This window comes from Bubalus kerabau, chromosome 4 (genome assembly GCF_029407905.1).
Source record: "Bubalus kerabau isolate K-KA32 ecotype Philippines breed swamp buffalo chromosome 4, PCC_UOA_SB_1v2, whole genome shotgun sequence".
In the NCBI taxonomy this organism is placed as follows: domain Eukaryota; kingdom Metazoa; phylum Chordata; class Mammalia; order Artiodactyla; family Bovidae; genus Bubalus; species Bubalus kerabau.
In genome coordinates this window covers 168,301,362-168,315,544 of record NC_073627.1, presented here as the reverse complement: position 1 = coordinate 168,315,544, position 14,183 = coordinate 168,301,362, and the positions used below count along the sequence as shown (strand labels likewise).

At 38.7% G+C, this 14,183-nt stretch overlaps 1 protein-coding gene across 2 annotated transcripts in view; it reads left to right on the top strand.

Moving 5' to 3' along the window:
- Positions 1-13,445, top strand: part of CTNNAL1 (catenin alpha like 1) — a 57,169-nt gene extending 43,724 nt beyond the window's left edge. For both annotated transcript variants that reach the window (XM_055579247.1, XM_055579246.1), the window contains 8 exons: positions 2,172-2,209; positions 4,554-4,595; positions 4,688-4,842; positions 8,513-8,561; positions 11,307-11,363; positions 11,509-11,622; positions 12,286-12,369; positions 12,503-13,445. In XM_055579247.1, coding sequence (XP_055435222.1) covers positions 2,172-2,209; positions 4,554-4,595; positions 4,688-4,842; positions 8,513-8,561; positions 11,307-11,363; positions 11,509-11,622; positions 12,286-12,369; positions 12,503-12,508 — 545 coding nt within the window. In that variant the 3' untranslated portion in view covers positions 12,509-13,445. The remainder of the gene's footprint in view (positions 1-2,171; positions 2,210-4,553; positions 4,596-4,687; positions 4,843-8,512; positions 8,562-11,306; positions 11,364-11,508; positions 11,623-12,285; positions 12,370-12,502) is intronic.
- Positions 13,446-14,183: the final 738 nt, after the last annotated feature.

Genomic DNA, 14,183 nt, shown 5'->3' with positions numbered 1-14,183 from the left:
AAATGAAGAGAAGCTTCCCAGGCTTTCTTAAGGTTTGGGTAACCTGTCCCCAGGATTTTCTTAACTTCCTAAATGCTGAACAGAAATTCCTCTTTAGGTAGGGAACTGCTGCCTTTGATTAATGGGACACCCATTCTTTAACTGGTAGTATCTTGCTGTTCAGAGGCATCCTTACTTATATGCGGTGAATTGAGTCAGAGTTGCTTAATTTCTTGCACTGCCTTTTTTCCCCCCCAACTGTTATCATGAAGCTCATAAATATAGCTCTTCCTCCAAAGAAGTCCCACTCTGAGTTAGCTGTCGTTGATGAGCCGAGCCAATGTAACAGAGCTGCTCTTCCTATTCTGTATGATTATTTGAACAAACCTGCCTGTTACCTCGCACCTGCCCCCTGCGAAGGACAGAGTAGGTCCTTCAGATTCTGGTTTCTCTTTGCTGCTGTTATAACTCATAACTGTGATTGGAAAGCCTCTACTCTATTTTAGCCGTGTAAGTTCTGCTCTGCAAATTTTGACTCCCCTGACTGGGAAACTAAACATATATTTGCAAGTATCAGTTAGCCAACCAATTAAGTAGCAACAACATGCTAAGCAGTGAAAAAGAGCCTTTAGTGTTTGCATATCTGAAGTCAGTCTGAGAGCTAGGTGGTTGTCCCCTTACCAAGAGACCCTTAGATTTCATAATAGGGCCTCCTGGGACTGTGTCAGGAATTCAAAAATCAATCTTTGTCTTCCTGCCTCTCTGCCTTCATCCAATTCTGTCTTTAGGGAGGCCATGATCCCCCTTTGTATGAGAAGGGACCAGATCAAAAAGACTCCACCTTTCCTTAGTGATGAGTGTGTATCCACATTTAGAATTTGAGATTATTTTAGACAAAAGTCAAGTTCATTCTGACCTAATTGAGGTCCACTTTCAATATCCAGAGCTTTTCTGCATCTCCAAAACAAAGTAATCACCCAAGGACAGGAAAGCCTTATTATTTCACTGAAGATATGCTCTAATATTCTGTATTAGAAGTTCTTATAATTAGTTTTGGTCCTGAAAGGGACTTTACATGGCATGATCAATCAGAAAAAAAATTTATGTTCTCAGTGGTAGGACTGGGGTATTGCAGAATTTGGATTAGATCAAGCCCAGTTATCCTCAAACTGTCTCTTACCTCTACACTCATCGAATCCTACCGATCTTACTTGTAAAATTCTTCTTAAATCAGTCCTCTTGTCTTCATTTTTGCTTCCCTGGTGGCTCAGACGGTAAAGCGTCTGCCTGCAATGTGGGAGACCCGGGTTTGATTCCTGGGTCAGGAAGATCCCCTGGAGAAGGAAATGGCAATCCACTCCAGCACTCTTGCCTGGAAAATCCCATGGACGGAGGAGCCTGATAGGCTACAGTCCACGGGGTCGCAAAGAGTTGGACACGACTTCACTTTCACTTTCACTATCTTCATTTCTATTAACATCATCTTTTGTCTGGCTGGATCACTCCCTTATTCCCAACTCATACACCCCCCCCAAGTAAGTTCGTATTCATCCATAAGCAAGCTCCTCTTCCTGATCACCCCACTTCAGTGAACAGCATCTCATACGTCCAGTCTGCCAAGTGACAAAGTAAGTGCAGAGCCATGGAACCTGGTACATCCCTATAAACTACAGGCTAGGCAGATTAACTTCAAGGTGGTTCAACTACAGCAAAGGAATATTAGAGCATATCTTCACTGAAATAATGAGGCTTTCCTGTCCTTGGGTGATTAACCTTGTTTTGGAGATGCAGAAAAGCTCTGGATATTGAAAGTGGACCTCAGTTAAGTTGTTATGAAAAATCATTCTGCATCCTCATAAGATGAGAGGGCCTTTGGAACTTAATTCTGGACTTAATTTATCTAGAGGTGTAAACTCAGAAGTAAGGATGGCACAAATGTCATCTTGATGTAGGGAGTATTAAACATAAATTGTGAAGACAGGGCTTCAGAAACAATTTTATAAATCAAAATCTGTGCCAAATATATATTTTTTTTAAGTTCACAAACCAAATTAAAATCTTATTCCTCAGTCATATGTAATTACTAGACTAAATTGTCAAAACTAATGTACTAACATTTTATTTAATAATATTTTAAAAATTAAATGTGAGTAGTGGGAAATTTGTTTTAAGTTATATTATGTTATTTGCAGGAGAGAAGTATGGCTACCTTTCACTTCCAAAGCCAGTGGTAAGTAGAAGACCTTTGTCCACTTGAGAATATTTTTATTCAGAATTCAAATTATGCTCTCGTTGCCTGTTGCTACTCTCCGCAACCTCCAATAATTGACATTACAAAAAAAGCTAGGATATGAAATGTGGGCTGTTCAGAATTGTTATTCTGAGTGGTAGTCTAGATGGAGCCCATAGTCTGGTTATTTGTGTTTGGTTTGGGGGTTGAGCGAATAGGTGATGGATAATCTGAAGTCAGGGTTCTTGTTTGTTTGTTTTTCATAGCTTGGGTCTAATTCACAAGATCATGTTGGAACCATTTTATGCAGACTGAGAACTTTCTGAATGCTTTCTACCTTGATGAAAATAAGCCATTTTGTTTGTTTTTAGACACGTGAAGTGTTGTGTTTTTTTTTTTTTTGGCTGCTTTTTTTTGTTTGTTTTGGCTTTATATGACTAAAACTGATGCATCTGACTGCATTATAAAATAATGCCCACTAGATGGCAAGCTTGGTTATATTATTAGGATGGTTTCTGTACCTTTTCAGGCAATTCCCTTTCAGTCTTCATATAAACACTTTAATAATAATAATTTGTAAAATCAGAAATAAAAACAATGGAAACACAACTAAATTGAATAAAGGTAGAGTGTAAAATTCCAAATAAAATAAAACCTAAAAACTTCTAGGGTATTCTTAACTTTCTTAAACACTTTTATCAATTGCTTTATAGTCCACTAGACTAAGGAAGAAAATACAGATGATGTAATTATACATGGAGCCAAGGAAATCATTGATCATCTCTGCTTATTTTCTAATGAACCCAAGAAGCAGTGTGTGTGTGTGTGTGTGTGTGTGTGTGTGTGTGTGTGTGTGTGTAACTTTATGGACACTGTATTTCTTTTCTGTCCTTTACCTCCTCCCATATTTTTTATGGTACACAACAAATATAAACTGTGGGATAGAAAAAAAGGAAAAAGTTGCAGTTGTTCTGTTCTGCAGTTAAAGTGGTGACAGAATAGCTGGTCAGAAGTAGTAAGTCATGGTGATAATAAGGGCAACAAGAACAGAGAGCCCACGTACACTTCAGAGTCACCTTCTTAAGCTGAGCAGACACATGCGTGTTTTATCATAACTTGCACTTTGTGTCTGTGTGTGTGAATATATACTCTGTGGTGGGGGTTGGGGGGGGGCAGTGTGTGTGTGTGTGTGTGTGTGTGTGTGTGTGTGTGTGTGTGATTTAAATAAATGTTTCCTTTTAAAAGTAAAGGGCTCCCTGGTCTCCTGGCCCCTTTGTCTCTACTAGCCCAGCTGTTCCGGAACTGCTGCCCCAGCTAGGGGAGTTCCCACCAGATCTCAGAATGCAGGGAATACCCCACTTGGGCTGCCATCTCAAGAGAACTTCTGAATATATTTTTCAAAGAAACATTGCTATAGGTAGTGGTTGTTACAAGTAAGCAATCATCTGTGGGCCAGCCTGGTAACCAAACTGGTGTACCATGTTTTCTCCTGCCCTAGAGGTAATATACTCTTGAGTTTTAAATAGCCTACATAGAAACTAACTTGCTGTTTCAAAGCTAGGGGCCATAAAAGCATGCTGGTTCAAATAGTAAATCCTAAATTCTAAGTATAATTACCTATATAACCTGGGATATAGGATTAGGAATCTGGATGTAAGTGAAACCAGGAGGCTGAAATTTATCCCTCAAAAGGGCAAACTGGTTAAAGGAAATGAATTCCAGCGTCTTAACATTTGGAAGATACTGAAAGCTGCCATGTAGCGGTTAATATTATTACATCATTTCTTAAGAATAATTTAGTGGAGGGGCCAAGGAGGTTTGGGTGTGTAGTAATTGGTCTGTGGGAAGACTGCGGAAGTCTTTAAGAGTCTGAAACACAGATGCTTTCCCTAGCCCCAGATTTCTGACTACCTACCTGTTCAAAGCTGAAGCCACATATTTGGGTATTTGCCATTACAGTGGACCCTTGAACGACATGGGTTTGAACTTTGAGGTCCACTTATTAGTGAATTTTTTTCAATAGTGCATACTACAGTGCTACACCATCTGAGGTTGGTTGAATCCACAGGCGCAAAACCATAGATACGGGGGAGCTATGGATATGGAGGGTGGACTCTTGGTAAGTTATATGGAGGTTTTTGGCTAAGGTGAGGGTCAGCGCCCTTAACCCCCACGTTGTTCAAGGGTCAGCCACAATTGTTTTTACTTAAACAGTTTAATATAGTTTAAGTATGAACTGAAAAAATTTTTGTTAAAATTTTGTTACGCTTTCTGTTACTATTGCATGTCTTTACAATTAACTGTACCGATTTTTAAGATGCTCTAATATTTTTTATTGTCACAGAAGAATAGTGCAAACCTGAGATCATTAAAGCCTGACTCTGAGGTAAGATCTTCTCTTTTGCAATAGTCTTACTTCCAGTCTTACTTTTCATGGTTAATGACTACATCGTTGTGATTAAAATGTATGTTTTGTAGGAGCAAGCCAAGATAGCAAAGCTTGGACTCAAGCTGGGTTTGCTCACTTCTGATGCCAACTGCGAGATTGAGAAGTGGGAGGATCAGGAGAATGAGATGGTTCTATATGGACGGAACATGTCCAGTATGGCCTATTCTCTGTATTTATTTACTAGGTAAATGTAGTTACATTACCTTTTAAAATGAATTTAATGATATCTGGTATAAAGAAAAAGTGCTATGTTATGTCATTGATAGATTAAAGTTGGTTTCAAATATATGTAAAAAGACTGTATAAGTAGCAGTTCTTACGACAGTTCAGTGAGTGCAGCAAGAAGACACTCATTTCATGAGGATTTAGACTTCAGTGAGATCCTCTTCCAGGTTTGTGTCCCATTCCTTGCATAGTTCTGAAATAATTTTGCTTCCTGCTTTTTCGTCATCCCACATATCAGTGTCTCCCCCAGGCTGCATCAGTAAGTTTTAAACGACATGCCTTTGAAATCTTTATGCAGTGACTGCTTATACACAGGTCAAGGAATAGAGCCATGAGGTCTGCCAAGTCAGTAGGGTGCCACACCTCCATGGGTCAGCGTTCATTATGTAGCAGAGTTTCCCTAACTTTACATATATCTGAGCTACATTCTGTCTTTTCTTATAATAATGGACGATTATACATATGGCATAGTATCTCAGTGTTGTTAAAACTTAATCAGTTATGCACTCAATAACCTGTTCTAGAATTTTCTCGAGGAATGACCTCAAACTTTTCACTCATTTTCTGATATGTATCTTACCCATTTTTCAAAACTGGAGAATACTTGATATCTTCAGTGTTGTGGCTTCTCTTCTACTCATTTTGACTTTGAAATTATAATCAGCAGTGGGCCACACCTGCCGGTTGTTTCTGTATTCTGGAATGTAATCCGTTTGGTCTGAAGCTCAGCTAAACTAATTGGGATCTCTACCACTGTGTGAGCTTTCAGTTTAGTTCAGTCGCTCAGTCGTGTCCGACTCTTTGCGACCCCATGAATCGCAGCACGCCAGGCCTCCCTGTTCATCACCAACTCCCGGAGTTCACTCAGACTCACGTCCATCGAGTCAGTGATGCCATCCAGCCATCTCATCCTCTGTTGTCCCCTTCTCCTCCTGCCCCCAATCCTTCCCAGCATCAGAGTCTTTTCCAATGAGTCAACCCTTCTCATGAGGTGGCCAAAGTACTGGAGTTTCAGCTTTAGCATCAGTCCTTCCAAAGAAATTGGGGCTCAATAAAGAGCCCCTTTTTCTTCACCCAAATTCAGAATTAACTGAAAAATAAGCAAAAGAATAGGCAGATGGGGGCCAGTGGCATTTATAAAGCTGATACCGAATAGTGTAGTTTATAGCCATAGGCAAATAGATTTTTAAAAATAATACCTAGAATTAAGAAATCTTACCCCCTAGGGGCAGAATGTATCTCTTAAAACACTTGAAAGACCAGATATATTCCAAGGGTACCTTTACTACCAAGAGAAAAAGGAAAAAGGAAAGGGCTACCATGTGCAATTTATTTTCGCAGAGTCAGCAAAAAGACTGAAAATAAAAATCCATAAACGTCCACCCTCTTCTGAGGGGTGAGATAAGTGAGAGTGCAGAGAGAGTGAGGGAGGCTGTGCTAGTGAAGGTTTCTTCATATGGAAGGAAGATGAGGAGTGAGGAAGAAACCGTCATTCTTGTCTTCATGATGTCTTTTACCTTTTCAAGAGAAATGATTCTTCCAGAGGGTAAAGGAGAAATGCTAAGAGTTGAATAATTTTGCCTCTGGTCAGCAGTCATTTGTTAATATCTTTCCATATTTTACATCATTGGAGACCTTTTTGTCCCCCAGGTTTCCTTCCTTTGTTCTTAATTCTTAGCAACCTTCTCCCAGAATTGAATTTTCTCAAACTAGTTTTGACCTCCTTTTTTTAGTTTATATCACTTAAAAATCCGATGAGTCAAGTGTGCAAAAGAAAGTAAAATAGAATTTGTTTACCTACACTCAACATGTGGTTAACTGAAATGTGAAGATTAACTGAAAAAAACAGAAATCTTTGTGTTGGAATCATGCTAGTTATCTCACGGGGATAAAAATCAGATGAAAAAATTTTTTTGACTGCTAAAAACTGAAAAAATAAATTTTCGCTTACCAAATGTAGTTTGGTATATAAAATGAAAATGTTAGCTACTCAGTCATGTCCAACTTTTTGTGACCCTCCCTGGTCTGTAACCCACCAGGCTCCTCTGTCCATGGAATTCTCCAGGCAATAATACTGGAGTGGGTTGCCATTGCCTTCTCCAGGACATATTCCTGACTCAAGGATTGAACCCAGGTCTCCTGCTTTGCAGGCAGATTCTTTACCATCTGAGCTACCAGGGACACCCTTGGTATATAAAATCTTCCCAAATAAAGGATTCCTCAGTAGAAATTTTTTTTTTAAGTTTGTGACTGTCCCTTTTATTTCTTGTTTCTTATCTCAGGGTATTTCAGGATTGTATGGTCAGCAGTTTTTGTTTCTGAGTCAGACTAGTGGATCTTGGCAAGGGATGACATGCGGCCCACAGAGACTAGGAAGCATGAAAGGCTCTATTGTGAAGAGAAGGCGTAACTAAAGCTCTGTGGAGGGGGGCTTGTTCCTGGGGTATGGTTATTGGATAGGAACCACTGACATTCAGGAAAATAAAATGGATTTTCTGTAATGTCTAACACCTTGTGTCATTCTTGCAAGTCTCGGTAATATAATTGTCATAAACTCTCAAGCTGGCTTTGTTTTCTACCCACCCTGTCAGTATACCTGTTTCTCCCCCAAATGGTTTTTCTGTTTTCCCTTAAGACGGTGGCTTACCAGCCTCATCTAGTTGCTTTTTTCTGAGACTCATCTGTTAGTCTTCACAGCACCGGTTTTGTAATTGTCCTGGGCGGTTTTATAGTTTTTCTTCAGGCTATTATTTAAGGTTGTCTTAACAATTTATATAGTTTCTTTGTCATTTATTTAAGTTACTCGTATTTCTTTATAATTTATGTATTTTAGATTTTCTAATGCATTATACTTTTTAAAGATTTCACACATACAAGTGTCATATAGTTTTTAAAGTGGTTTCTGCTTCATAATTTCATTTGTCCTTACAACAGTTTATCAGAGTAAAAGAATATTGTGTTCGTAACTAGTAGCTATTAAGGGCCAAACCGGTACCTACTAGATTTCAGATCTTCTGATTCATGCCTAGGCTGCTGCTCTTCTTAATGTATTCTGTTGCTCTTTGTTGTAATTTACTTTTCACTTGTGAAGTTCTTAATTCTTCTTGGTAGTTTTCAGTGTGATATTCCTTAATCTTCTTGATGAGAGTGGTAGCACAAATATGTTTTGCTTGTTTTATAGACTCAGAATTGAAACTTACCTGACGTGCCTCATCAAAATCACCTCAATTCTTGCCATAGTTGAAATCAGAATAAAAAATGAGAATTTCCTGATTTTTGGTCTCATCTTTTATCCATTATGGAACAAAGGCCTTTTCAGATCTCATATCTTGAGTTTATGAAGCAAAATGAAGAAAGTTAAAAAAAAAAAACTTAAATATGTCAGTTTTAATTTTCTTTACATTATAAAATTAACATATATAATGTTTACTAGTTTTTAAAAGTGCCTTAAGAGGTAAGAGTTAAATATTAAAGCTGCTTTAAGAAGAGTGACAATGTTACTCATCTCTTCAATATTATTCTTCAAAATTTTGGATCTGTAAATACACAGGATGCTCTAAAACTTTAATACAAAATCAATTGCTAGGCAATAACTTTTTCTTACCTCCTTAATAATTATTTTATTTCAGGGGAGAGGGGCCACTAAAAACTTACCAGGATTTAATTCATCAACTAGAGGTATGTTTAATTTCTATTTTGTGATAATACTTTAATTCTGGACTAAAAGTTGGTAACAGTTTTCTAAATGATTTACTGTATCATATTAGTGTGATTACCTGTACACACAACACACGTGTATAGTAGAAGAGTGGTAGAAAAGTCAAGGGTTTGCACAGCATATTTTACAGCTAAATCTAAAAAATGGTTATCTTTTCGGGAAAAAAATAGGGATAAAGTAGAATGGGCTTTGATGGTCACTAGATGGAATATTAAGTTTTAGGTTTTCCCAAGTAGGTAAAAATATCCTGTTAGCAGATGCCTATCTCTTATATTGTCCTGAATACTAGGAAAGCTTTTTGACTTCATTATTGAACTGGATGAACAGTACTGATTAAATGAGGAAACACATAAGAAAGCATCTATCACAGACTTGAGACCATTACAGCTTCTCAGTACGTTAGTTTCCTTCTTCCATAGTCCTGATGATTTGGGGCATTCAGGGAGGGACAGAAGCACTGACACCTGCCCTTCTGCCCTGTGTGTCTTATGAAATTTCACCTAGGCCTGACTCTAATCCTCCTCCCTTACTTAGAGGCTTAGATGGGTGAGATTACAAGATGCCTTTCTTATTTCCCCTGACTCGCATGTCAGTCTGTTTGCCTCTCTAGAACCAAGGGCATTCTTGCATTTGAAATTTCTATCACTTTATTGCCTTTATATAGTTTCCTTTGGCATTCCCCTGTGCTTTCACCTAAGCCTCTTCAGGAAAGGGATTTCAGCTTGAGAGGATGCCAGTCAACAGAGGCAGAAGAACTGCAGACGATATTTTGTTTGGAATTTTCTGTAAAATTGACTACAAGTGAGCTGTTTCTCTGTTTAAAAAGTTGGAGTAAATTCTGGATTCATTTTGTTCAGTTTGACCCATATCCACTCCCAAGGCAGACCACATTGTAGGGAGTATTTCACTGCAAAATATCCACTCTTACCTTCTTCCTGTGTTAGCTTATTTATTAAACCAACATCTGCTGAAGTATCTACATAAAATGTTTATCAAATAGTCATTGAATTTGTACTGGTGTGTCAGCTCCTGGGGTTAAGAGCTCTGTGGAGAAAAGTGAACAAAAGGAAGCCCCTTTCCCTCCCCATGGAGCTTACATTCTAGTGGGAGCAGATAGACAATATACAATTAAGTATATAATGCCCATGTAGACATACTTAAGAGATAAAAACACGTAAGTGGTAGAGGGGTGGTCAGAAAAGACCTCTTTAAGGAGGTAACATTTGAGTAGAGTGTCGAGAGAGTGAGCTAGACGGATATCTTGGGGATAGAGTATTTTAGGCAGACAGAACAAGTGCAAAGGCCCTGAGGTACAGGAAGTGCAGGTGTCTGAAGAACAAGGAGACAAGCGTGGGTGGAATGGAGTGAACAAGAAGGAAAGTGGTAACGTATGACATCTCTGAGCCTTGGGAAAACCCTTAATTTTTTTTTTTTTTTTCTCCCAAGAATGATAGAAAACCCATCGAAGGTTTTACGATGGCATGACCTGACTTCTGTTTTCTAAGGCTTTTGGTTTGACCAGCAGGGTAAACAGTAGCGCCATTTACTGAGATAAGGAACAGAGGGACAACATTGGATTTAGAGGCTGGAAATCAAGCATGTAGTTTTGCTCAAGTAAATGCACAGTTCATGTCAGGATAGCTCAAGAATAGAGAGACTTAGGAGTCATCAACTTTCAGGTGGTTTTGAGACCATGATACTCGGTGAGACAGGGATCTTGCTGCTAGGGGTTTGCAGGCTAGAAGGGAAGAGCTGACATGTACAACGGAAAGTGGTAATGTGGAAAGATGAGGAGGAACATGTGGGTTAAGTGAGTCATCCCATTAGGTTGGAAGGTTGGTGTGAAACACATTGGTTTCCCTTTTAAAGGCTAAGGAAGGATGTAAAGGGCTATTTGACCCTGAGATCAGTTTATCCCATGATAGCAAGGCTGTTGGAAAGAGGGTTAAAGTTAACCCTGAAATGATTTTCTCCTTCTTCATATGCTTTATCTACTTTATTACCAAGATCTATTATTTTTCTTCAAAAATCATTCTCAAATTTACCCAGTTCTTTTTACTCTTACTGCTGCCACCTAAAGCTATGTCTTCATTTCCCTGGTATCTCTCACTCTAAAAGATTCTATGTACCATTTAAAAATAATCATCGTGATTATTCTAAAGTATTTTCCAGCATTCCTTCCTGTCATCCTATTCTGCTTACTAATAAATCATAGAATGTGCGATAAGTAGTGAAAATCTAATCTGAATTGGTCCCTTCAGATGGCTGGTTGAAGAACATGTATGAGTGACAGATTCTCTGTTGCTAAGCCAGAAGCAGAAACCAATGTTCTAATGCTTTTGACCTCATGTTCCAAGATTCATCACCCTTTTATAATTGGGGGAATTATGGGATGAACTTTGGATCCATCCAGAAACCCAGACATAATTTTTCTAAGTATCTCATGATCCTCCATGGTAATTGGAGGTGGCCACACGTAGAGCAGCCTCTGCAGGGATAAGTTTGCATCAGGTCTGGGAAATCTGCTTGTAGATAGAGTTAAACTCTTGTGTTTTCCTGGGTACAACAAAAACCTTAGGAGTTCCATGAGAGGTGTTTAATGTTAGGTTTTAGTTTTAAAATTCCATATGAAAATTATCTACGAGTGTACTTGGTACCAGTAGAAGACATGCACCTAAAGTAGTGATGTTTTTCCTTTCCACCAGGTTTTTGCTGAAGAGGGCTTGAAGCTTGCTTCAAGTGTACAAGCTTTCTCAAAACAGGTAATTCACATACCCCGCTGCCTGGTCCTGGTGCTGATGTCATAAATACTCACTTTGAGAGTGTATTATTGAGGTATAACGGTATTTGATGTTTAAAAGGTGGAGTTTCATTGGAATTGTTATAACTGCCACATTCACATTTCAGTTGAAAGATGATGACAAACTTACGCTTCTCCTGGAAATAAACACGTTGGCTCCTCTCTGCCACCAGCTCCAGACAACAATTAAGACACCTTTACAGAGTCAAGTGCTTCTAAAGGTATAAAGGACAGTGGGACATGCAGGAAGGCACTTGAGAAACTTTCATGCTCCTTTTTTTATTAGGTTAGCTTCCAGCCTCTCTCTTCAAATAAAGTGTTAATACCCAAACTACAATTTATTTCCATTTTTCCTGCCTCAACTACAAGAACTGTTTATCATCTGCAGTTATAACTGACCTCAGGGAGCAGTAGGTTCACCAGATAAATTAGCTTTTTGGACAAGATTAATGCCATAGCACTGAGCAGCTGCCCCTAAATCTCACCATCATCACCTGTCTAGGGCACAGACCCTTCAGAGAGAAAGGCTCCTATTGTTTATTTTAGGAAGTTTGTGTGCAGCAAAGTAGAGTGCAAGGGACTGCAAGTTAGGGGTTCACTGCTACTGTTTGGTGCACACCGAGAAGCCGTAAATGGTCTGAAATAGAGCAGGTTGGTTTTCCATTCATTCTTCCTGAGGTTCCATGAAGTTGGCACGCACGAGACTTCAGCAGCAATTGCCGCTTCTGTGTTCTGGGGCCTCGATTCATCAAGTCAGTTCAGATACCTTAATCTATATACCCTTTGACACTCCTTAGATTTCTATAATGGTGAAATTGTAGATGATAAAGTCTTTTGAAGGCCCCCTGGTAAGAATTTGATCTGCTTGCTTTCTGTCACTATAGGTTGATAAGTGTATTACAAAGGCAAGATCCATGATGGCTGTTTTGGTTCAGCTTCTCTCACTTTGCTATAAACTGTTGAAGAAGGTGAGATGATTTCTCTGTCTTAAACTTAAATTTTAAAAATTATTGTAATTGAAAATGCAAAAGAAAATAGATACTGTTTAATTTTGTAATTTTTAAGAGTAAAGCAGATACTAATTATCTCAATTCTTTCCAGCTTTAGATGGAAAACAACAGATGGGTCTCAGTTACAACTGTGGATGGTAAAACTTGAGAAACTTTTGAGGTCGGATCTTGGGAACACCATGTGGCAACACTGACCGTGTTAGAAAGTAAATGATCCTTTATGTTTCAGAAATTCAACAATTTTGCAGAGAAAACAAACTGAAATCTTGCTTTATTTTCTGATCATGAAATCGATTGTGAAGCTTTCTGACAACTAATAAATGCCATGGTAGTTGCTGTATTTCTAATTGCAGGGTGATTTTAAAATGGGACATTGCTTTGAATAATGTTCTTTAAGTCAGACCAAATATCCCTACTGTCTTAATGACAGTTTAATCCAAAGAAGCTATTGTAAATATATGCTCACTGATGGCATATTTTACCATAACTGTTTTATAAATTTAAGCTTCCCATCTAGGACACGAACTTGCAGCAGCAGATGCCCAGTAGTCTCGGTGATGCAGAGTTTCCCACAAGCCTGTGGGCTCCTCTTCACTCCCTCCTGTCCACTGAGAATGTCTGGGCCTCTGCCTTCCCCTCTGGGCCAGGTCATCCATCCTAAGAGCGCATGTTTGTTCTCTAGTGTTTCAGTGCACAGGCAGTCTATTGTGATGCATGCCCCTCTCCTCTCTCTTCCCAAAAGCAGGATCATGGAGCTCACGCCACAAAATCCTAGAGGGAAGCTCACTAGGAAGTGCTTATAGTTTTCGTTCTAGCGCGGCTGGCTTGTTTCTGCTGAGTATTAGTTGGAAGCCTAAGCCTCTGTTACTGGCTTCAGAAGTAGTTTTTGTACTTCTCAGTAGCGACTGATGGAATGTAAGATAGAAGACAGAATAACTGAACTAAGCTGTTTAAATTCTGAGTAAACATGCATTTTATATACGTGCCTTTGGAATGTTCATTGTAAAACAAATAAACATCTTTAGTCTTTTAAATTTTAGGGTTCAAAGCTCTTGTTTTTGAGGGGTGGGTTTGTAGGATCCAGTTATAAGTTCTGTCCTGATGCTGTATTATTAACTTTGTTTTTCTGTTCTTTTATCACAGTGCTTTGAAATTCATTTTGAAATCTAACAGGACATGCCAGTTGCCAAAAGGCAGTATTTCTCTAGGCTTGTCTGATAATTATCTGGTTCAGCCCTCATAATGAATATGCACCTGATCCTGAAGAACCACAGAACTACCACCTAGCTAGTCAGTATTTTATTGAAGGAAACTTGAATTTACTGTAGGCCTTCGAGAGAAAATGGCATGTAGTCAGCTTTTGTTATGACCTTTATAAAATATTTCTTTATAGAAATCACCAAACATGATATTTATTCCCTGAAACCAAAATATTCTTTTAAATTACAATGGAAATAATGGGAGAATGCTGTAACAGTATATGTAAAACATAAATAATTTTTTTACTATCTTTATATCTTTGTTTTATGACATCTCTGGGAATCATTTGTGCTACATGAAATGGGGAAATCAAAAATAATTTTAAAACTATTCACAAAAGAGCTTATATACTTGAAATGAGAACTGTTGTTCACATGCAAGGTTGTGTCCAACTTTGTGACCCCATGGACTGCAGCATGCCAGGCTTCCCTGTCCTTCACTATCTCCCAGAGTTTGCTCAGACTCATGTCCATTGAGTCGATGAAGCCATCCAACCATCTCATCCTGTCATC